This window comes from Aquarana catesbeiana, linkage group LG07, assembly GCF_042186555.1.
Source record: "Aquarana catesbeiana isolate 2022-GZ linkage group LG07, ASM4218655v1, whole genome shotgun sequence".
NCBI classification, from domain to species: domain Eukaryota; kingdom Metazoa; phylum Chordata; class Amphibia; order Anura; family Ranidae; genus Aquarana; species Aquarana catesbeiana.
Genome location: NC_133330.1, coordinates 163,077,564 through 163,101,722, shown reverse-complemented (window position 1 = coordinate 163,101,722; position 24,159 = coordinate 163,077,564). Strand labels below are relative to the sequence as shown.

Genomic DNA, 24,159 nt, shown 5'->3' with positions numbered 1-24,159 from the left:
ATGTATTTTGGGGTGTAATTCCACATATGCCCATGGCATGTTTGAGCAATATATCATTTAGTGACAACTTGCAAAAAAAAAAAAAAAAAAGTTTGTCATTTTCCTGCAACTTGTGGCAAAATATAAAATATTCCATCGACTCAACATACCTCTCAGCAAATAGCTTGGGGTGTCTACTTTCCAAAATGGGGTCATTTGGGAGGGGGGTTTACTGCCCTGCCATTTTAGCACCTCAAGAAATGAGGTCATAAACTAAAAGCTGTGTAAATTCCAGAAAATGTACCCTAGTTTGTAGACGCTATAACTTTTGCGCAAACCAATAAATATACGCTTATTGACATTTTTTTTTACCAAAGACATGTGGCTGAATACATTTTGGATTAAATTTATGGCTAAAATTGAGTTTATTGGATTTTTTTTTATAACAGAAAGTAGAAAATATCATTTTTTTTTTTCAAAATTTTTAGTCTTTTTCATTTTTTTTTTCCTTTTTCTTTTAATATATTTTTTTTTTAATTCCTTTATTTTCATACTGAGTAGGTACAACCAGTTACATATTCATTTATACAACAGTGTTAGAATCAAGCAAATGGAATACAGAAGTAAGTTTATAACCCGAGATATCAAAAACAGCAAGGTCAGAATATCTGATTACTTAAATTAGCACCATATCCACAGTTTGTGGGGATTATACCCCCACATAACACTACTGCCCAAAAATAGGACCTTGAGAGTGCTCCGGGGTCTTAGTTGCTTGGTTCGGTACTGATTCCCTGAGGTGGTAGATTGCATCACTCAATGATAGATGAAGTTTTTTTTTTTCCGGTAAGGATAGTAAAGGTGGGGATCTAAAAAGCTATCTTTTTCTTTTAATATTAACTATTTTTCTTTCTTTCCTATATCACCTTTATTTTTTGGCGATTCTGGAGTTTGGTTTTGCTATGGTGAAATAAAGAGAAAAAAAAGAGGGGAGTATGGGGAACCTTATATGGAGAGCATTTAAAACAGTTAAAAATGTTGATATAGAATATTAAAGCTTCCCTATAACATTTTGGGGTTGGGCCAAGTTCCAACAGTTCTTTTTTTTTCCTCTTTCGACATTGGATATTTGTTTTATATAAATGTATGTCATTGTAGCTATTACCAACTATGACAATAGTAACAGTAACATCAGGGTTTAGCAACAGTCCTGTGACTATTTTCTTTGTATATGTGACACACAGTTCTCTCTACAGTCCTAATATGTGGCAGTCATATGTGGTCACTGGTAAAAAAAAATTTTTGCTTGGTCACATTTTTTTGTGCCATAACTAAGTTCAAAGAGCATTGCTTGAATATCATATAGATATACTGGGACTTGAGACTTATAGTGATTGGCAAATAGCAGAGCGCATAGTACAATTGTACTTAAGAGTCATTTTGTTTGATTGTTCCTGAAGCCACAAGTAACTGGTGACATCACACTTATCCATATTCTGAAATCAAGTTATTTTTGTCTGCTTAGTTGACACTGCCTAATCTGCACTGAGACCTCTTAAGGTTATGACCTCTTCTGTAGCCTGCTAAAGGCAGGACTTGTACAGTAGCCACACACGGTAGCCAAGGATGGAGCTATATGCACAAATGTTTGCCCATCAGGGTTGGTATAACTGAACAGTTTCAGTAAAAGGAGTTAATGGTGAGTTGTGATGGCAACAAGATCCCCCTAGACACTTGAAGCGTCATACACACACACAGTAGTATTCAGCAGAAGGCAGGGTAGAGTTACTTGCAGGCATATGACAATGGAGGAAGAAAGATTGGTGATGAAAATCAGACAACCTAGCTGAAGGGGCGTAACCATTCAAATTGTTACACGTGTCACTGGGAAAGGGTATCATTATTATATCGCAGTATATCTATGGCAATTCTAATCAAAGGTCCTTACTACTCAGAATTACAAGATAAGCATTCATTTGAATGCATATGTCTTAGAAGTACTCATGATTTTCTTTCCCTACCTTTGTCCACATTAATAAAGTATGATCTCAAAAAACCAGGAAAGCTGGTCCAAAGGCTGTTACTGTATGCTGTATCCAATTGGAATCACAATGGAAGGCTGTCCCAGAAGCAAGGGCAACATGACCAGATTGGCATTATGGACTTGTGTACTATTATTGGACTGTTGAGAAAAAAGATTTTTTTTTTCTTCTTGTTTTTTTTTGTGTTTTGTCTCCTATTATTTTTATTATGGACTTATTACATCCAGAACAAGTGATGACTACCGATACTGAGATCCAGAAATGTGGACTGTAGAGATGGAGAGTTTAAAAGTTTTTTGGTTTTTTTTTCAAAGAGTTTCTATTTCAGAAGGCAAAGCCAAAATATCAAAGTTCCAAATAATAAAGGAAATTACCCATAAACCATTATTTTATGTGTGGCCTTAGTTTTCACCGGCCACAAGGGGCCGACTGTTACATAATGGGTTTATGTGAAATCTCCATTAACAGCTGTAAATAATATTGCAACTTCAAAGGTCTGCCTTTTGTTTTCCCTGATCACATCTCACCTGGGTAGTAAACAACAGCCTTCTTTGACTCATCCAACCAGGCTGTGGCCAATATACATTTACTAGGTACAGTGACCAATTAGGGAGAATTATATTAGCCACAGTACAGAAAGGAGGGGGGAGAATAATGCTTTGTGACCAAGCTAAGTCCCTCTTTGGGGTGGTTGCTGTGGGTAATTTGTGAATATCATGTACGCAAGGGGACCTACACTGTACATTGTGTTGTAAATACTGTCTGGTATGTAATTTGTATATATTATGTAACCCTATCAATAAATGTGTATTGCGGATGGAACTACCTCTTTTGTGTAAGATCTCTCAGATCTAGATATGTATATGTCCATACTACTACAATGATTGAGGTGTATGCACATAATCACAGAAACTGGGCAACAAGTTGTTTCTTGAACTTTTTTATAGTATCTTAATTGTAAATCCATCGCGTCCTGGGCTCTTCCCTACTGCTGTACTATTTATTGCTGTTCTGATCTCCTCATATGTTATTGAGTCTTTCAGGGCCTGTAACGTTTCTATTGAAACTTTCGGTAATTTTGCTTCTCTTAAATATACCTGCATTTTTTTCTCCTTTTCATTTCTGCTTCTTGTGTCTCCTTCTCTCTTACAGAGTAGACTGTGCTGTAATAACTTTGGAAAACGTTTGCAATTTCTGTTGTTTCATATGCCATCTCCCCTTTACTATTTTTCATCTTTTCGATACAGTTTAATGATTTTTTTTATGCTGTAAAGTTTTTGCAAGATATTTTCCTGGTTTATTCCCCCATTTATATATATATATATATATATATATATATATATATATATATATATATATATATATATATATATATCTTTCGCCACTGTATTAAATAGAGAACCTTTCTTGTTTCCTGCTTCATCAAGTCTTTTAGGTGATCTCTTTTTGGTGTGTTTCTCATTCTGGGCTCTTTTTATGCATTTGTTCCAGCTCGTATATTGCTTTTATTGTCCTTTCCATGTCTCTTGATCTTTCTTTCCTTCTTTTTGGCTCCTATAGAGATCAGTATACCCCTGATATATGCCTTGTGTGCTTCCCATATTGTGGCCTTTGAGACCCCTGGGGACCCCTTCTTCAAGAGTTATTGTTCTTTTTCCTTTTTCTTTTTTCCACTTCTATGTCTTGTATCATATATTCATTCAATCTCCATTTATTTATCCTATTTTGGGTTCCCATAAGCCTCAACTCCACAATTACTGGTGCATAGTCTGAGTTGTTATTTTGATAGATGATTTAACTACTGCCTCCAAAAGACTATGCTCCACTAAAATGTAATCTAACCTTGATTATGTGTTATGCGAGGAATGGAATGAAAAATATCTTACATAGTTGGTAAGGTTGAAAAAAAAAGTCCACCAAGTCCATCCCGTGTGTGCGCTTTTATGTCAATATTTCATTGTATATCCCTGTATGTTATGATTGTTTAGGTGCCTATCTAATAGTTTTTTGAAATTATCGATGCTCCTCGCTGAAACCACTGCTTGTGGAAGAGAATTCCACATTCTTACCGTAAAGAACCCTCTATGCAGTTTCCAGTTAAATTGCTTTTCTTCAAATTTTAGTGAATGGCCGCGAGTCTTTTTAAATGCCCTTTCGCAGAAAAGTTTTATCCCCAATGTGGGATCACGAGTACGGTATTTGTACATTGAAATCATATCCCCTCTCAAGCATCTCTTCTTCAGAGAGAACAAGTTCATTGCTTGTAATCTTTCCTCATTACCAAGATCCTCCAGTCCCTTTATTAGCTTTGTTGCCCTTCTCTGTACTCTCTCCATTTCCAGCACATCTTTCCTGATGACTGGAGCCCAGAACTGAACAGCATACTCCAGGTGCAGTTGGACCAGAGTCTTATAGCGTGGGAGAATTATCGTTTAATCTCTGGAGTTAATTCCCATTTTAATGCATGCCAATATTCTATTGGCTTTGCTTGCAGCAGCTGAGCCTGTCATCTACTAGGAGCCTAGGTCCTTTTTCCATTCTAGATTCCCCCAGAGGTTCTCCCCCTAGTGAGTAGATTGCATTCATGTTTTTGCCACCTAAATGCATTACTTTACGCTTTTCTACATAAGGATGTACGTTTATCAAACAGAGAAGAGCCGAGATCCTGATAATCACGGCTGATCTTTCAGGAGTGCCAGTTTATGAAGCTGAGCTGAGGAGTGGAGAACATGTTCTTCACTTCTCAACACCGGCCCCACTGTTCTGTCATTCACTTTTACACAGATGACCAGTTTATGAAGGTGAGATCTGAAGATCTCACTGGCCATCTCTAAAATATATCCGTCCAAGATTCTCCAGCGCAGAGGTGGAGAATCTCAGTGAGAAGCTGCTGTGATGTGAGGAAGGAGGCTTTTTTCTTCCTAATATCAGCAACAGCAAGCTTAAAGATTGATATAAATAATAACACACACACACACACACACATACATACATATATATATATATATATATATATAATATTTTTTTTTTATATACACACACAGTATGGTTATAATGTATTTTCTTTTAGGACCCATTCACATCTGAGCATTGCAAAATTGTGCAATTCTTGCCACAAATCAAAATTGCAGTAAAATTGTGTCAAAATGCGTAATGCGCTTTTGCGTGCCATTCATTGTTATTGGCACCCCAAATGCAGTTAGCAGACATGCATTTTGCCACACATTTTGTCATTTGACAAATACACTACCAACGTCCCAAAATGTGCATTGAAAAAATGCACAACACTCCATGCCCAAAAAAATTTTTCAATTTGGCGTTTTGTGCCTTTTTTTGTGCTCAATTTGGTAGTTTTTAATGCACTGTCTTTTTTAAAATGCATTTTAACAAATTTTTATGTGCATTTTGGCTCATTTTTTACCTGCATTTTTGTGAATTCTGGAAACACATACAAAATGCATGATATGCTTGCGGTGCCATTATTTGTTAATGGCACCCCAAAAGTGGCTAGCTAATGTGCCGTTTGCCAAAATACGCATAAAAAGTAAATCACAATGCATATTAAAAAAAAGTGTCAAACTACATGCTAAAAGAAGCGCCAAAATGTGCGTTACAAACCACACCAAAATGCGTGTTAAAATAACCTATGCCAAAATGTGTGTTTGAAAGAGTGCCAAAATGCATAATAAAAAAAAAAACCCATGGCCAGATGCGTGTTAAAAAAAAAAAAAAAAAAGGCAAACTACATTTAAAGGGCCAGGAAAAAGAAGGAGACAGTAACAGCTAGTGGTATTTTTAACTTGAGTCAGAAGACTTTTTCCAACGCTGAACTTCATGTGCTTGATAAAGGTCTCAAGTTTGCCCCTTCCAAGAGATTGAACAGATTTGAGACCTTCATCGATGGTCAGAAATTTAAAAGAAGACTTAACATTCAGAGACATTTTTTGGCCAACCCACCTGCACCCAGGACTGTGAGCAAAGTGAATCACACAGAGTACACAGTGCAAAAGTATTGCACTCTGGGTTAGCGAATCCCTCTCTCTTCAACCCTCCTAATATCACAGCTCCATCCATCAAAGTCTTTTGCAATTTGGTGTTGAAAGACTTGGAATTATTACCTGAAAAACATGTTTATGACCACCCTAATATCACGATTGGTCTGAAATCCCTATGTGAACAAAAAGACCTCGTGATCCGCCCTGCCGACAAAGGTGGGGGGCTTGGTGATCCTTGACAAAAAAAAGACTACCATATAGAAATGTGCCGTATTCTTAGTGACGACAAGACCTATATGGCTTTACTTTGAGACACCACCAAGGAGTTTAAGAAATATTTAGTTGATTTGGTTGAACAGGGTTTTCGTCAGGGAATTTTAAATAAAAAGGAAAAGGGACTATCTGGTACCAGTAGGCCCACGTATTCCAGTGATGTATTACCTCCCAAAAATACATAAACATACTAAGAAAACCCCAGGCAGACCCATCATAAGTGGGATTGATTCAATAACATCTCGAATTGGCCGTTACATTGACTTCTACCTGCAACCGCTAGTGCGTATGATTCCATCATATCTTAAGGACACAGGTGATACCATTCGCCGTTTGGAGTCCGTTGATTATCATGATGACCTTCTTCTTGTAACTGCAGATGTCATGGCATTGTACACCTGCATCCCACATGAACTAGGCCTAGCGGCTGTGAAACACTACTTATCCACTAGTAAACATATCCCGTTACTACAACAATGTTATATTATCGAGCTTCTCCGTTTTGCCACACGGACCAACTACTTTTGGTATAATAACCAATTCTTTTTACAGAAGAAAGGCGTGGCAATAAATTTTCCCCCAGCCTCGCCAATCTTTTTATGGCACTATGGGAGGAGGATGTCGTCTATCCACTACAGTGACCTGAGCTGTGTTTATGGGCCAGGTACATAGATGACATCCTCCTCCTATGGAGGGGAGATGAAGAATCCCTCCATGACTTTCTGGCCACTCTCAACAACAACGAGATGGACATTGTCCTTACATCCATCCATTTTCTTGATTTAGAGATTTCCATCGCTGACCACCGTATTGTGACCACCACTTTTTTCAAACCAACGGTCAGAAATGGATATATTTCCACGGACAGCTGCCATTATGGCCCTTGGCTTGACTCCATACCGCACAGCCAGATGTTACGGATCCATAGAAATTGTACAAATTCTTCGGATTTTGCAAAACAGGCCCAATTTCTTAAACAACGTTTTGTCGAAAAAGTTTATCATCCATCGCTTATTGATAAAGAGATAACACGTGTCTCTCTTATAGATCGTGGCACACTCATGGCCGTGAGACCTAAACCAACCTCCGACAATAGATTTAAATGGTCTCTGTTTACCCAGTTCTCAGTTCAACATAAACAGATTAAGAATATTCTGAACCGCCATTGGAATGTTTTGAAAAATGATCCAATACTTGGCCCTGTACTTCCCACCAAAGCAGGTGTCACCTTTAGGGGAGCTCCATCTTTACATAACCGTATTTCCTATAATGTAATTGATGCTCCTACAAAATCCACTTTTTTTCCGTAGTCCAAGGATTATTACCCTTGCAAAAAGTGCAATGTATGCATGCACAGCCTGTATGGACGGAAAAAAATCTGAGTCGTTTCAGTCTACGGTTACTATCATCTACCACATGAGACATTTTACTACGTGTACTACTCGAGATATAGTCTACCTCATTACATGTCCTTGTAATAAGCAATATGTGGGACGTACTATAAGAACATTTAGTATTCGAGTAAATGAACATATCACTTCCATCAAATTAGGTCGTACTAACCATACCGTCCCCCGACACTTTCTACAGTTCCATGATGAAAACCAGTGGTACCAAGTTCCAAATCATCAACAAATTTGTCCCACATTGGAGAGGGGGACCACGCACTAAGGGAGTATCCAAACATGAGACTTTCTGGATTTACCAGCTAAAGTGCTACTCCCCCTATGGGTTAAATATAGAATGGAACATAAATGCGTTCATCAACAAATCTTGATGCCACAGGTTGGCCTTCCAGTTGCTTTCCATTTTCAAGTAATAAGATATTTTATAAAATTTTTTCATTATTTTGTCCTCTTATCTTGAGTTTAGAACGCATTGGATTATTTTGGATCCCATAGCATTTACCTACTAACGCGGAATACATTTTTTTTTTTTTATTCTTTCATCTCCTAGGGCTTCGGCTTTTTGGACGATGTTCTGGTGTTCTATTTTATTGTGTTATATTTTTGTAGTCGATCTTTCATTAGTTTTGCCATCGGGGTCCTTTTTTTATTTTCCTCATCATTTGTTATGCCCACACAGTCTTCATAGTCCTACTTTCTATATTTTCGCTTAAATATATATATTTGCTGTTTACTGTCACAAGTGTATTTATATCTGCATTATATTGTTAGAAGTTTCTTTACATCTACATCTCTATGGACATCTGTGTGGGATGATCTGCATGCTCACACTCCGCTCTATGATCAAATACACGCCTTTTTATATTTAACACTGTTAAATCAGCGCTGTATATGCACTTCCAGAGACACGGGATGTTGCTAGGATACGAGCGCCTCGTTATGGCGCGCAATGACTCCTATTCCTGGCGAGTGGGTGGGGTTATCTCATCCCTGGCCATACAGACATACTGGCTCCTTCCTGTAATGGAAACGAGGCTTGGAGCGCATATGCCGGTGCGCGATGATGTCATCCACAACAGCGGTACTATGTGACTCTGTTCGGTGTGTTTTGATTGGGTTATGTTATTACATGCCCTATTGACGCTGTGTGTGAGCATATTGATGGTTCCTGATTGGCTGTTGTGTCTGCCCAGTGTCAGTGCACTCAGCTGATCGTTGTTTTTTCTAATTGTAATGTGTTCTTATATAGCGTGGTGCCGAACACATGGCTGTATTGCCCCAGTTGAAGGACCATTGTCCGAAACATGTTGGGTTGCTGAGCCTTTTGTGCCCTGTCACCACGCGATTTTTATACCCAATTGTGATCACTATTTGTACTCACCATTTTAGGGGATTGTATATCCTCCTTTTTCTGGCGTTTTTAAATAAGCCTTTTATACTGGATTCATGCACTATGTGGAGACTCTCTCTTCTGTCCCTTATGATCTGACATCCTTTGCTGTGGAGTCTGCATGCTCCAGCTGTTTGCTCTCCGTGAATGTGAGCACATCCATCCGCTGGGGACCTAAGCATCACCATCCATCTATGGTTGCTCCAGATGAGGCCATTGGAACGCATCTTCACACCACCAGTGTCTGCCATTAAGCACCCTGAGGATTGATTGATGCGAATGCCTGATTGACAGACCGACGTACGGCTGAGTGTGTCCACCCTTTCTGGTAAGCGTATCCATTTCTTCTGCCATCACAGCTGTATGTGGACCTTGAGCACACGAGGACAACGGTTTCGCTTTACCTATTGGTTGAAAGGCATCATCCACACGTATTCACCTTTTCTCCCATGATAAATATATATTTTTTCCATTTATTGAAGAACACTTATTTTACCATGGACACTATTTTTTAGTTATTGGAAATTGACTTTCCACTTTACTTGTTTTGGTTCATAGTTGCTTGTATTTCACCATTAAGCCATTAGCAACTTCACAGCACTTCCGGGGTGATATGCTGTAACCTCGCTTCATATACCACTTATTAGCGCTGCATTTATATTCACGTGTCAATATTGCCAAAATTAGCAATAAAAAAGAGCCAAAACTACACATTCAAAGAACGTGGCAAAATTTGTGTAAAAAAACGGTAAGTTAAAAAAAGCGCCAGTGCTTATTATTTTCATGTAATTACAGTCTTTTTAACTTTGGTTTCATTTTTAAAACTCAGCTGCTCTGTAATCACACAGGTATCTCAGAAGATCAGAGGCAGCCCCCCTACTCAGATCTTAGGTCTTCTCAGAGGAAAAACTTCTCTTCTCCCCCTGTGACCAAATGTTCTCCACTTCATAAACATGGGCCAGAGGAGATTATTCTCTGAGAACTGAAATTAGATAAATTATCTGTTAGATAAATGTACACCAAAACCTCATTTGCCATGTGCCCACCCCATTAATTTGTTCAGATCTTCTTGCAAGTTTTCCACATCCTGCAGAGAAACTATTGCCCTGCTTAGCTTAGTATCGTCCACAAATACTGAGATTCAGCTGTTTATCACATCCTCCAGATTATGAATAAATTAAATAGGGTTGGTCCCAGGACAGAAACCTGGGGGAAGCCACTTTGCACACCAGATCATTCTGAGTACTCCCTATTTATCACTACCCTCTGAACTCGCCCTTGTAGCCAGTTTTCAATCCAGGTACTCACCCTTTGTTTTATACCAACAGACCCATAGTTTGTACAGTAAACGTTTGTGGGGGACTGTATCAAATGCCTTTGCAAAATCCAGATACACTACATCTACGGGTCTTCCTTCATCTAGATGACAGCTCACCTCCTCATAGAAGGTTAATAGTTTTGTTTGGCAAGAACGATTTTTCATGAATCAATGCTGATTACTGCTAATACCGTTTTCATTACTAAAATCTTGTATATAGTCCCTTATCATACCTTCCAAGAGCTTGTATACTATTGATGTTAAGCTAACTGGTCTGTAATTCTCAGGGATGTACTTTGGCCCTTTTTAAAGATTGGTGCTACATTGGCTTTTCTCCAATCAGCTGGTACCATACCAGTCAGTAGACTGTTCGTAAAAATTAGGAACAACGGTCTGGCAATTACTTGACCGAGTTCCTTAAGGACCCTCGGGTGCAAGCCATCTGGTCCCGGTGACTTATTTATGTTAAGTTTCTCAAGACTGTTTCTAATTTCATCCTCTGTTAACCATGGGGGTGCTTCAATTGTCGTGTCATGAGGTTAAACCTTGCAATTTTGGTTACTGAAGCCCCCCGGGTTCCTCGTGAAAACTGAGGAGAGGAATACATTCAAAACCTTTGCCATCACACCATACTTTGTAACCAGATTCCCTTCATCATTCTTTATGGGGCCAAATCCTCTTTTACTATTTATGTAAATAAAGAATTTCTTGGGATTTTTTTTTACTCTCCTCCGCTATGTGCCTTTCATGTTCTATCTTAGCTGCCCTGATTGCACCCTTACATTTCTTATTGCATTCTTTGTACAGTTGTAATGCTGATGATTGCCCCTCAGCCTTGTATTTTTTTTGAAGGCCTTCTCCTTTGCTTTTATATGAATTTTTTTATTGGCGTAGGCCACCCAGGGCTTTTATTGGCTCTTTTAAATTTATTACCCTTTGATCAGAGTTCGATCGATGAGCTAGGTAATCGGTTCTCAACTTGGCAGATGATTCTTCTTGGACGGTAAAAGGAGAACTGACCATTGTCTTGGCATCTCCTCTTTTCTGTCAAATCAAAGGGGGTGTTGACAGCAACCAGTAACCAATCATCTGGTCATCTTGTTTAGGGGTTGGTTGCTGGGAGGTGTCTACACTCATGACCACGTCCCAGGTAGATTGTGTGATACATATTCATATATCTGCATCTATAGTGTTTACAGACTGCAAATATCCATCATATTATTATTCAGCGTGAGATTTCCTTCAAAACAAATCTAAACATGTCATATCTCCAGTGTATAGTCGGCTTAGGAGGAATAAGGGGTACCAGTGGATTCCCATATGACCTGACAGTTGGTGTCTGGACTTGAAACGTTACATATTATCTGAGGAAACTAAATATGTCCATATTATGGCTGTACTAAGTCGGAAGTTATGAAACATGCTGAAATTTCATACTTATTCCACTGTTTTAAGCTGGATGTGTATTCAGACATTTTACAATCGGGGCCTGTTAGGCCTCTGAAGGGAGAGGGTAACAGTTTTACGACAGGCCTGAACAATCTGCCCTTTCAACAAGCTGTTTTTTACTGACCTAGCCTGGTTCTGTTTTCTCTGTTGAGATAACCTTTTCTGTTGAACTTAAAAAGCTTTAAAATTCCTAAGAGGAGGGAGGAGGGAGGAGGGAGTTCAGATTTTTCTGTAATGTTACATGATTAGCCAAGCTGTCATGGCTACTTCCACACAACGTGTCAAGTACGTGATATCGTTACACCTCCCCCTTAGGTGGTTGCATGGGAGGGAACTACAATTTCCCTCCTGACGCAACCGATTCCTGTGGGCTCAGCGTGTCGTGACAGCCCATCAGCATTGCCATGGGCGCTGCCTTTCTTATACTGGATGGTGAAATCGTATTGCTGCAGAATTAGGCTCCACCGAAGTAGTTTGCCATTCTCCCCAGCCACATGATTTAGCCAGCTCAAGGGATTGTGATTCGTGATCACCGTGAAGTGCCGTCCATAAAGGTACGTTTAATTTCTGGAGAGCCCACACGATCACAAGACACTCCTTTTCGATCATGGCATATGCTACTTCCCTGGGAAGCAGCTTCCTGCTCAGGTAGAGGATGGGATGCTCCTCTCCAGCATCATCCACCTGGCTCAGGACTGCACCCAATTCATAGGCAGAGGCATCCGTCTGCACTAGGAAACGGTGGGTGAAGTCTGGAGCCTGCAGCACAGGGGCGCTGGCCAGCGCCTCCTTCAAGGCCTGAAATGCCTGCTCACATTCTGGTGTCCAAGACACCACCTTGGGCAGTTTCTTTTTGGTTAGGTCAGTCAGAGGTTTGGCCAGGCTACTATAGTTACATACAAATTTCCTATAGTAGCCAGCGGTCCCCAAGAAAGACATAACCTGCTTTTTGGTTTGGGGGTTAGGCCAGGCCAGGATGGCCTCAACCTTCCCTGTCTCGGGTTTCAGGGTACCTCCTCCTACCTGGTGTCCCAAGCACTGCACATCAGTCATGCCAATCTGACACTTACTGGGTTTGACAGTCAGATTGGCAGCTGTCAGTTGACAGGTGCACCAGGTGTTCTTCCCAGACAGGGCCAATTACTCCAAGGCTTCTTGAGCCGGCCATTTCACAAGGTTCCACCCCTCCTCGTAGGTCATCCATGACCCCCGGAGAAGTGGCTGGCGCGTTCTCAACCCCAACTATCATTGCCTTACATGCAGACAAGCCACATGGGGTGGTGAAGGCTGACTCGTCCTGAGCCTTCCGTGTTAGGGGGGGTTGGTCCACGCCACCTGCTCGGGTCAATGATGGTGAGACAGCGTGCACCTACCAGCTGCTCTGACCCCTCATGGTTCCTGGGCATGGGGAAGGCCACAACAACAGGGCTGGCGTTCAGCCCTTCAAGGGCTCCTGGAAGCCTGGTTGTCTGATCCCTTTTGGGGGCCAGGACTACCAGTGGCGCCCAGACTGTCCGAGCTCCCTGAATGACCCCTAACTGCATAATTTCATCAGTCTCCTTTGCCCTGCCTGTCTGCACCTCCTGCAAGGCGGGCTGCAAGGGTAAGGGGAGGATACACCCGGCCGCCCACCTTGTGGACGTAATGGGGTGCCCTCCCAGGGTTTCCCATGACCCAGACACGGCATGCTGTAAGCACTGCCAGCATCATGGGTCCCTGGAGGGGAAGGAAAGGTGAGTGGGACTGAAGGCCTAAACCCACTCCCTGAGTGTCAGCTATCACTTCTAGCAGGGCACCTAACTCTTTCCGTTCAGGTATACGGTCTCTGCCAATGACCAGCGCTGTGCTGGGACATTGTGTGAACATCAAGTTAGGCCACAAACCATTGTGTTTCACTCCAACCCTGGCCTTCCTGATTTCACCTGGACCTTCACAGACCATATCAGGTGACACCTTCAACACATTCCCCTTAGGTTGACCGAACACAGTGAGCAACTGTTTAACCCTTTCAGTCTCCAGGCCTCCTGCCTGTAGACCAGTACAGCCTCTCTGCCCACTGTCCCTGTCATGCTTTTGTTTATTTTTCTCAGCAGGGGAGCTAACAGCTGGCCTACTGAACACTGCAAAGCCTTTGTCTCTCAGCAGTACTGGCTGAGGCATGGGAATACAAGTAACAACCAGCCGTCCTGTGACACACAAGGACAACTGCTGGGGTGTAGTCAGAGCAGAATCCTCTGGGTCAGAGTCAGGAATGGGGCCACCTGGGCCACTCCTGGGCTCTGCTGCCAGAGACTCTATCTTCTCCACCCTCCCAGCATTGTGGGTGACCTCCAACAAAGACATAACATCATTACATTCAGTAATTACATTCTTAACATCAGCTACACAAGCATCTGATATCGGCACATGCTAGAGGGCCTCCTCTCCTTCTGTAGGTAAAGAAGACCCCTGTACCTCCACTCCACCCTCCCCCTGTCCATCCACAGGTTTCCCAAATATTACCCCATCATCTGTAAACAGTACCTTGGTAGGTCCAGAGAGTTCTGTGGGAGCATCCTGGGTGCTTTTAGCAGTGGCATAGTAAGACACAAGGGTACCTAAATCATCACCCAACATCACCGCAGTGGGGATCTCCTCCGAGACTCCCGCTTCTCTCATCCCAATTTCGGCACCCCAATCAATGAAAACATAGGCACGGGGTACTCGTGAGCGGGTCCCCCCGACTCCGGCGAGGGTAAAAAACTTTCCAGGGATGATGTCCCTTCTCTCTATCACCTCGGGTCTGACCAAAGTGACTTCAGCTCCTGTGTCCCAGAAACCAGTAACGATCCGGTGACCCAAGGTGACTGGCTGCAAGTTGGCGGTGGTTACCCGAGTTTTCCTGCGGATGAACAGCAAGGAAGAAGGGTTGCTAGCCGGATGGCCAGGTGATGCCGTCTTCTTCTGCTCAGGGCACTGCATCCTTAGATGTCCGGCTTCCCCACAGTTGTAGCATTTGCATTTGTCAGTTAGGAAGGCCTTGGCTCTAGGAACTGCAGGTTCCAGCCGCTGAGGAACTTGGTTGGTAGGCAGAGGAGGGGTTGCCGTGTGTGATTTCCCTCCTTTCCAGCCATTCGGAGGAGCCTTGCGATGGTCAGATACCCGAGAGTGGATATAGGTATCTGCCAGTTCTGCTGCTGCTTTGGAAGAGGTTGGCATTCGCTCCAGCACAAACTGTCTGACGTCTGTAGGACAGATGTGCAAAAGTTGATCTTCAATCATAAGATCTTCCAGGGATTCAAAAGAATCGGCTTTCAAGCCTTTAGTCTACTGCCGGAATGTGGTGCGTAAGCGACTTACCACATCCAGGTATAAGTCCCCAGGCCCCTTTTGCAAGGACCTAAAATGCTTCCGGTACACTTCTGGGGTTGGCTGAAACTTTTGGATGATTGCAGCTCTTAGGGCCTCATAATCGTTGCCCTGCTCTTCTGACAGTTCGACATAAGCATCCAGGGCCTTGCCTCGTAGCCCTGGCATCAGGTACCGGGCCCATTGTGCTGGGGGCAGATAGTACTGACGGCAAGTTTTTTCAAACGTCAGTAGATACACGTCAATGTCACTGTCCTTTTCCATAACTGGAAATTTGGCTGCCGGGGTCACTGGCAGAGAGGCATCCCTGTGCTCTAGGGATCCGAGGTTCTGAGCCTGTCGCTGCTGCTGGAGCCTAGCCATCTCCAATTCATGCCGAAGATCAGCCTCCCTCTCAGCCTGGCGTTCCTCTCGCTAAGCCCTGCGTTCCTCTCGTTCGGCCTGGCGTTCCAGAAACTGCAAGTACACCACAGGATCCGTCTCCCTGAGGTTTTGTAGAGTTCTTGCATTTGAAGAGAGTCTATGATGGTTTCAGGCAATCTGATGCTGGCCTACTCTTGTGGTGGCTTGGAGGTAACAATCCGTGGTATTCCAGAGTCAGTCTCTGCTTGCCCATCTGGTGAGGCCGCCTCTGAACCACTGGGCTCTGGAGTAGCGGAAACCTTTTCTGGTCCAGTTTCCCCCAGGTTCTGGTCTGCACGGATATCAAACTTCTGTAAGGCATGTATCAAGCCTGCACGATTTTTGCCACCGACGTCAATTCCTCTTCCTGTGCACAGTCAGTTCATTCTTGCTCATCTTTTTATATGCTGATAACCCAGACATGTTGCAAGCAGAAAAGATAGAACAGAAAGAAGAGATGGGAAGAAGGTGTAGGAAGGAGCTGTTGCTGTATGTCTCTCTTGAACAAAAAAAAAAAAAAAAAATATGCACCAGCTTGTCTCTAAGGACTGTTTCCACAAAGGTTACAATCGTTCAGTGCAGAGCTAATTCCTAACAATGCACTGAATGCTCTTAATGCGAAACTATCCCGCTACGCTGCCAGCCAATATGTGACGAACGTGGGTGTCAGATCCCTGCCCTCCGCGCTACCTTGCAACGAAGGTCTGGCCAACCTCACACCACGCTGTCACTTGCGTAACAATGCCACTCTCAGCTGCACCCAGCACAAAGATTTTCCAGCTTGCGGGACCACAATCTAGGTGCGAGCAGCCTGAGAGTGATTGTCACTGGGCAAATTACACAATTAACCCTTTAACTGCCACCACCAGCGTTTAAAAGACCAAGCCGGGGGAGACTCGTAATTTTAACAATAACAATTATAATTTTAGAATAAGCGTCTGCCACACACACTGCCACCACAGACAGGTCTGCTCAGCGTCTTACTCTACAACAGTAGCGCCGTTCAAGAGGCAGGTTCGTTTATAGCTTGCATTAAGAGATTTAGAGAAGAGGTTAACACTTTTCAACAAACATTTACAGAAAAAAGATGTTTCAAAAGATAAAGACAATATACAGCCACAAAGGAATAAGGTAGAATTGGGAAGGAAGAATACTTGCAATTAATGTCCGAGGGTTGATCAGAGTTCGATCGATGAGTTAGGTAATCGGTTCTCAACTTGGCAGATGTTTCTTCTTGGATGGTAAAAGGAGAACTGACCATTGTCTTGGCATCTCCTCTTTTCTGTCAAATCAAAGGGGGTGTTGACAGCGACCAGTAACCAATCCTCTGGTCATCTTGTTTAGGGGTTGGTTGCTGGGAGGTGTCTACACATGACCACGTCCCCGGTAGATTTTGTGATACATATTCATATATCTGCATCTATAGTGTTTACAGACTGCAAATATCCATATTATTATTCAGCGTGAGATTTCCTTCAAAACAAATCTAAACATGTCATATCTCCAGTGTATAGTCGGCTTAGGAGGAATAAGGGGTACCAGTGGTTTCCCATATGACCTGACATAGGGGTGTCTGGACTTGAAACATTACATATTATCTGAGGAAACTAATTATGTCCATATTATGGCTGTGCTATTACTAAGTCGGAAGTTATGAAACATGCTGAAATTTCATACTTATTCCACTGGTTTTAAGCTGGATGTGTATTCAGACATTTTACAACCAGGGCCTGTTAGGTCTCTGAAGGGAGAGGGTGACAGTTTTACGACAGGCCTGAACACTCTGCCCTTCCAACAAGCTGTTTTTTTACTGACCTAGCCTGGTTGTTTTCTCTGTTGAACTTAAAAAGCTTTGAATTCCTAAGACAAGGGAAGAGGGAGTTCAGATTTTTCTGTAATGTTACATGGTTAGCCAAGCTGTCATGGCTACTTCCACACAACATGGCAGCTAGCTACAGCTTTTCATGTCAAGTACGTGATATTGTTACACATTCAAGCATAAGTTAAAATCCCCTGCCATTATTGTACTGCCCTTCTTAAAGTCCATTAGTTTATTCAAGATCTCTTTCAAGTAACCTTTTGGGCCTTTATTAGGGCGGTACACATTAGCCAATGTACAATCCGTCCCCTGTAAATTTCCTTTCAAGAATAGATAACATCCCTCTGGAACTACTTGTGTTCCAGTACAAATCTTACATCATTTGTGAATCCTATTGCTACTCCTTTCGCTTTTCTTATTGGAGATTCACCGTAATACCATGTTGGATAGTGTTTTGAATGTAATTTTAACATTTGTGTTTGTGCTATATGGATCTTTTGTAAAAATATGATATTTGCTGCATACCTTTGAATTTCCCTTAATGTAAGTTAAGCACTTCAGAGATGTAATTTTAGTTCTCTTTATCCTCCCCCCCCTATCTGCGCCCAACAGGTTCAGAGACCAGAATGGGGGGCAGGGGGATCAAAACAGATTAAGCTTTTCTGACATATCCCCTTCCCCACTCCTCTCACCCTCCATCCAACCCCCCCCCCCCCCCCCCAACAAATCTTGTGTGATGATATTTGGACCTTATCCTGGTCACAGAGTAGCTCTATGTATATTCTGTTTGGGCCACTTCTGCCCATCTGCTCTTTCTACCCTGAGGTGGTGCTCTATCCAGACTGACTCCTCTTTGAAATTAAGGGGGCATGGATCTGGAGCCCACCAGATATCCAGGTCTCCCATCCCCTGTGTCTTATTTTGTCCTATTCGCCCCAGCCCCGATTCCCTCCCTCCAACTGGTCCAGTATATTCTGTTCTGCTACTATTTTTCCCTTTTTTTTCCTATTCTGATTGTGTCATTATTTCCTAGGGATCAATTGCCATCAGTCTTCATTTTGCGTTAATTCTTTCCTCACTACTGTCCATCCAGAGAGGGGGGTGGGGGAGAAAGGTGGGAGGTAGAGGCAGGGGGCCGATTGATTTTCTAATTTTCTAGGGGGGGGTCAATGGTATTTAAAATATTTTTATGCATGTGTACAAGTGTTTGTTTTATAATAGAAAATCAAATAAAGTATGAATATAAAAATAATTACCGGTGTTCAACCTCCCTAAACTAAATGGGCTTAAAAAAAAAAAAAAAAACCCACTCAAAGCTTTATCCCTTTAGCAACCGCCCGCAATGTACTGTGGGTGAGCGTCCGCTGTAGGCCAAGCGGCGTACCCGTATGTCGCTGACTACCTCTGGATTTAGGGCGTGCGCACGCACACATGCTGCGATTGTACACAGTGGGAGCCTGTCAGCCAGGTCCGGCCAATGGTTCGCAGCCAGGACATGCTGATCGGTTGTGTACATTCACAGCCCAGAACACACAAAACAGAGCTCTGTACACAGGGAACAATCTCTGCAGGATGAGAAACTTAGACATCACTTGGTAAAAGCAGCACACTTTCCACACACAACACATAGTTAGGCACATATTTAAAGGGTAAGTTCACCTTTTTGAAACATGTCACATATTCCATCCATATTTAAGATGTAACATGTTTCAGCAGCTGCAGCCATTCCCCCTCCCCCCAGTGACATTGAGCGGGCATCTTCTCCTGATGCCCACTGTCACTCTTTGAAAAGAAGTACAGAAGAACTACAGGTTCCAACAGCCTTTGGGGCTGTCAGCTTGTAATTCTCAATAAACTACCATGCCGCCGTTGAGCGCTGTGGTAGTTTATTCATTCTTCCCGTCAGTGAGTATCTGCTTGCCTGTATGAGCAAACAGATACACTGACAGGTCTGTAGGAGTACTGCATGCATCACTAGTGCAATGCTTTACAGGCTCCCAAAACAAAAAATAGTAAATGCACAATTTTTTTACTTGCAAAAAAGTATATATTAATTTTTGCTAAAAGGTGAGCTGATACTTTAACCTCCTTCCCAACCAGTGTCATTAGTACAGTGACAATGTATAGTATTATCACTGAATTAATGTCAGTGGTACTTAGTCAGTTCCCCCCCTTAGTTAGTGTCAGACTGCCCGCCGCACTATCGCAGTCATTGCGAATACAAGTCATTGATTGCCGCCATTGGCAGTGTTAAAAAAAATATATATATTCCAGCATTTATGAAGAATTTTTTTTTTTTATTGGATGGTTTACAGCAGAAAGTAATAAAAAAAATATTTTTTTTTCCCCATCAACAAAAGATCAACCCAGTAGTGATCAAATACCACCAAATAAAAGCATTTGTGTGATAAAAAAATGATATAAAATTTAGTTTGGGTACAGCGTTGCATGGCAGCACAATTGCCAGTTAAAGTAGAGAAGTGCCAAATAGCAAAAAATTGGCCTGGTTATCAAGCGGGTGAAATCTTCCGGAGGGGTTATAGAAGCTAGCTGTACATACTTCTCTACAAGTTGTATCATTAAAGTGGTTCTAAGCTAAAAAACAAAAAACTTCCAACTACTTGCCCCCCCCCCCAACCCTTCCCTAGCGTCTCTCAATCCAGTGCTATCCTGCCAGCAGAACGGCTGCTTTCTCTTCCTGGTCTCACAAGAGACCCTGGGAACAGCAGGAGCTATAGTCTCCTGCTGCAGTCAATCAAATCCTGTGAGGTGGGAGCAGGGGGGTTAGGCTGAGCCACGCCTTGTGTGTCAGAGGGTGCACACAGCCTGGCTCAGGAGCGCATCTGCACGGGTTCACCCTCAGCACCTGGCTTGCTGAGGGGGAACCCACAGGAAAGGCGTGGACAGCGCCGTTACGGAACTCCAGAAGAGGAATTAAAGATCCACTGTGTGCAATACCATTGCACACGGCAGGTAGGTATAGCATATTTTTTATTTTAGTTAAAAATTTTCTTTACAATCACTTTAATGTACATTGCCTTAAAATTACCAACAACTGTGCAATCCTACCACCATTGAATACAAGTTAAACTATTTTGTTAGGTAAGCTCCCCTCAGTTGAATAGTCAGATGTTACACCAAGTTCCTACAGCTTTTATGTAGGGCCCGGTTATCAGTTAAACAAAAATAGTTTACAGTAATGTAAAATCTTGAAATAAATTGAGCAGGCTTTTAAGCAAGGTAAAATAATTGCTAAAAAAAAGTCCGTATTCTAGACTTTCGGTGGTAAATCCAGCTGAGAGTTTTAATGTTCAAAACATATTTACAGTTATACATTCCCTAGACCTGTTAGCTGATCAGTTTTCACGTTTAAAAATGAAATATTTAAAATCTACTGTGCTTAAAAAAAAAAAAAAAAAAATTATAATATAGAATTGTGCCTCCTCCATCTGCATGGCAAACCCGTTCTAGTTCATTGGTCTCCAAACTGTGGCCTACTAGCCATACGTGGGCCTTTGCTTACCTTTATCAGGCCCTTAGGGGAACTACTACTTCTTCAAATATGAGGAACTAATCCTCACACTTACAACAAGGGGGCACTTTTCCTTCCACTTATACCATTGATGGGACACTATTCCTCCTCCTACTGACCACAGATAGAAAGTTTGGAGAGCCTTGACCTCGTTTAGCAGGTTAAAAAAAAAAATAGCAAGTATATTGATCAGCACAAGGCATTTATACAACAAATATGCAAATTGAATTATTTGCAGTTTTAACTTATTTTAAATGATTTATCAGTTCTAAAATAGTCATCATTACAGCAGAAGCAAGGTCTCACAATCATTGACAACTTAGCTTAGCTGTCTCCTTAGCTGGTGAGCAGTTAGTTCATCGTTAAATCAATCAATAAATAAATAAGGAATGGCCTTTGTAAACAATCACAAATTATTGGCATCTTCCTCCCAGCTGAAGTCATTCTCTTCACCCCAGCCTTCTGATTCCATCTGCAGGGAAAGAAAAAATGTGCATCAGGTATAAAAAGGATAAATGCGCGAGTGCACACACACACAAAATGATATACAAATACACAGAAAATATATTTCATTTTTATTAGACACAAGTTTGGAGGCAAGTGTCCTAAATATGCATTTACTATGGAGTGTGCATTCAGTAACATATCCTGCAGCAGTAGTAAGGGCTTGTTCACACATACTTTGATCTCTGAAGAGTGATCCGCTTTCAGATCGCTCTTCACAGAGCATTTGTCAGCCAGTGAGTAGTCATTGTACCATCTCATCGCCTGCTTTAAGCCCTTGAACTCCACACTAGTGCACCATAACTGTGTGCATTGCATATATAAAGTAAATAAATACACATTTTATTCCTGCATAGATGCATACATTTATTGTTTTTATTTTTTTTGCAAAAGGTGGAGTTGGCCTTTAACCACCTCCGGACTGCCCCCCACACAGATACTGCGGCAGGGAGGCCCTTCAACGTGAAATCACATACCTGTACATCTTTTTTTGGGGAGGTCTGAGGCGCACATGAGCGCCACCGGTGACCCGCTTCCATTGCGATTTGACAAAGTGGGAGCCAAACAGCGGGTCCAGCAGACCCGATGTTCACCGGCACTCGGCAATCACTTCTGAGAGAGACAGAATGGAAGTCTGCATGTCTAAACATGTCTTTCCCCAGTCAAAGCACATCCCCCCAGTTAGCAAGCACTCCCAGGGAACACATTTGAACACCCTTTGATCATCCCTGAACCCAACATTTCATATCCCTGACATGTGCTTGTATGAAACAGTATCCTGTTCTCTTTGTATTTCTTACTTTGTGTGAAATACCTGGTGTTCCTGCAAATCCCTCTGCTTTCCCAAAAACTGACCACACCATGCATGAGCGGCACATCCACCTCAGTGTGGTCAGTTCTCTAGCTGTTCTAAGGACTCAGCTTGCTCGCCTCCAATGATCAGACTTGTCCTTTCAACCCCCCCTCCCCCAGCCATTCACAGGGAAGGCCAGTGTCCTGCTGTTTCTCCTCCTCCAGTTCTTCAAGATCCTTATGCAGCTGAGAACAGAGATTGTGATCATTTTAAAAAAAGGGGGAAAAAAATAAAATAAAAAAGGTATTTATAATGTGTGTGTGTGTGTATGTGTGTATATATATATATATATATATATATATATATATATATACACATATACATACACACACACACACACACACACACACACACACACACACACACACACACATACATATTTTCTGTACTCACTGCTAACTCAAAGCAGAAGTCCACAATAAAGGGTTCTGCATTGCCAGCATTATGATCCCCACCCACATTAAGTACAAATTTAATGACATTCCAATTCTCTGTATCATTCCCAAATCGTTTTATTTCACCAGGTGAGAGTAGAAGAATGGTGTCTAAGTCACATTACATTTCCCTTGTGGATTTGGTTTAGGACAAGGTGGGAGAGTGTTCATGGGCGTTTTCAAAAGGATTTTATCTCTATAAATGACAGCCCTGGCTTCACTCATACACTGACTATACCAGGGCTGTGATGACAACATGCCCTGTAGTGCTTAGGAATACAGAAGACAAGTCTTTCACAGCCAGGTGGCTGGCGAGCATGTTATTTCACATAGGGCACCATGCAGTTCAAAACAGGAGAGGCTGCCATAGTAACAGGTGTGTTTGATCACTGCAGAGCTTGAGGGAACAGGATTAAGTGGGCAACCATTTCCAGACATTGTGCAAGGTATGTAATTCAAGTGAAAAGCATGAAGCTGGAGTTCAGCTTTAAACCCATTCCATTTTTTCATTACCTCTGTATTTTCAGCAGCAGCAAATTTGGATGAAAACGTAGCTGTTTGTTCTGAATCTATTACATTAGTCTGTGTTTTATTTTCAAATTCATGGTATCCGGAAGCAGAAAAGGCAGAAGAAATGTTTATTTCCGGTGTCATATCTGCAAACCAGTCCAGTTCTGGGTCTTTGCTTTTGCTCCTGACTTTTATCGTGAATTCATCTCCCAAACTGTATCCAGGCTCAGACCTATTTTTTGGGACTTGTTCTGGCACAGGATCTGGCTTAGATTCCTTATTCTGTTTCACAGTATGTGAACTCCCGCTATTTGCACTCTTGTCCAGTTCAAAAACAGGGTTTGCAGAAGACAGTTTAACAAACGTGTCAGCAGCAGTTGTCACAGTTCTTGAACTATCACATGGCAAACTAAAATCAATCCATTGCTCCATTTCTGATCTGTCATTCGTTTCTGTATTATCGTGTACACTGAGAATCTTTTCACTTGTGTGCCCCTCTGATTCACTCCAATCTGGCCAATCTTCTGTTGACTGTTGTACTTGATCAGTTAGGAGGGAGTCTTTGAGTTTAGAAACACCATTCAATGAATGTGAAAAGCAGTCTTCTAATAAAAAAAAGGCACAAGAGAACAAAAATTACAAACACATACATGATATTATACAAATTACAACTTTACAAATATTTAAAAACTTTTCATTTGCATTTAGGTCAAATCTCAAATGAAAAAGATGCAGTTTAAAGAGGACCTTGTAATACAAAGCTAATGAAGTTGAAAATGAAGTGCTTCGCATGCATTTGTAACAGAAAATAGTACACAATTGCTTCATCGCTCAATAGGATCTTGTGATTTTCACTTTGCACACACTGAAAACAGATTGTACTGTCCACCTACATTTCACATTAC

At 41.9% G+C, this 24,159-nt stretch overlaps 1 protein-coding gene and 1 pseudogene across 1 annotated transcript in view; both read right to left on the bottom strand.

The window, feature by feature from the left end:
• Positions 1-808: 808 nt before the first annotated feature.
• LOC141102920 (uncharacterized) lies at positions 809-15,614 on the bottom strand (annotated as a pseudogene).
• A 5,084-nt stretch (positions 15,615-20,698) lies between these two features.
• Positions 20,699-24,159, bottom strand: part of SCYL3 (SCY1 like pseudokinase 3) — a 126,043-nt gene continuing 122,582 nt past the window's right edge. Inside the window, exons 11-12 of the mRNA XM_073592827.1 lie at positions 23,258-23,859; positions 20,699-21,425 (exon numbers count right to left, since the gene is read on the bottom strand). Of these exons, the coding sequence (XP_073448928.1) occupies positions 21,360-21,425; positions 23,258-23,859 (668 nt within the window). The 3' untranslated portion in view covers positions 20,699-21,359. The remainder of the gene's footprint in view (positions 21,426-23,257; positions 23,860-24,159) is intronic.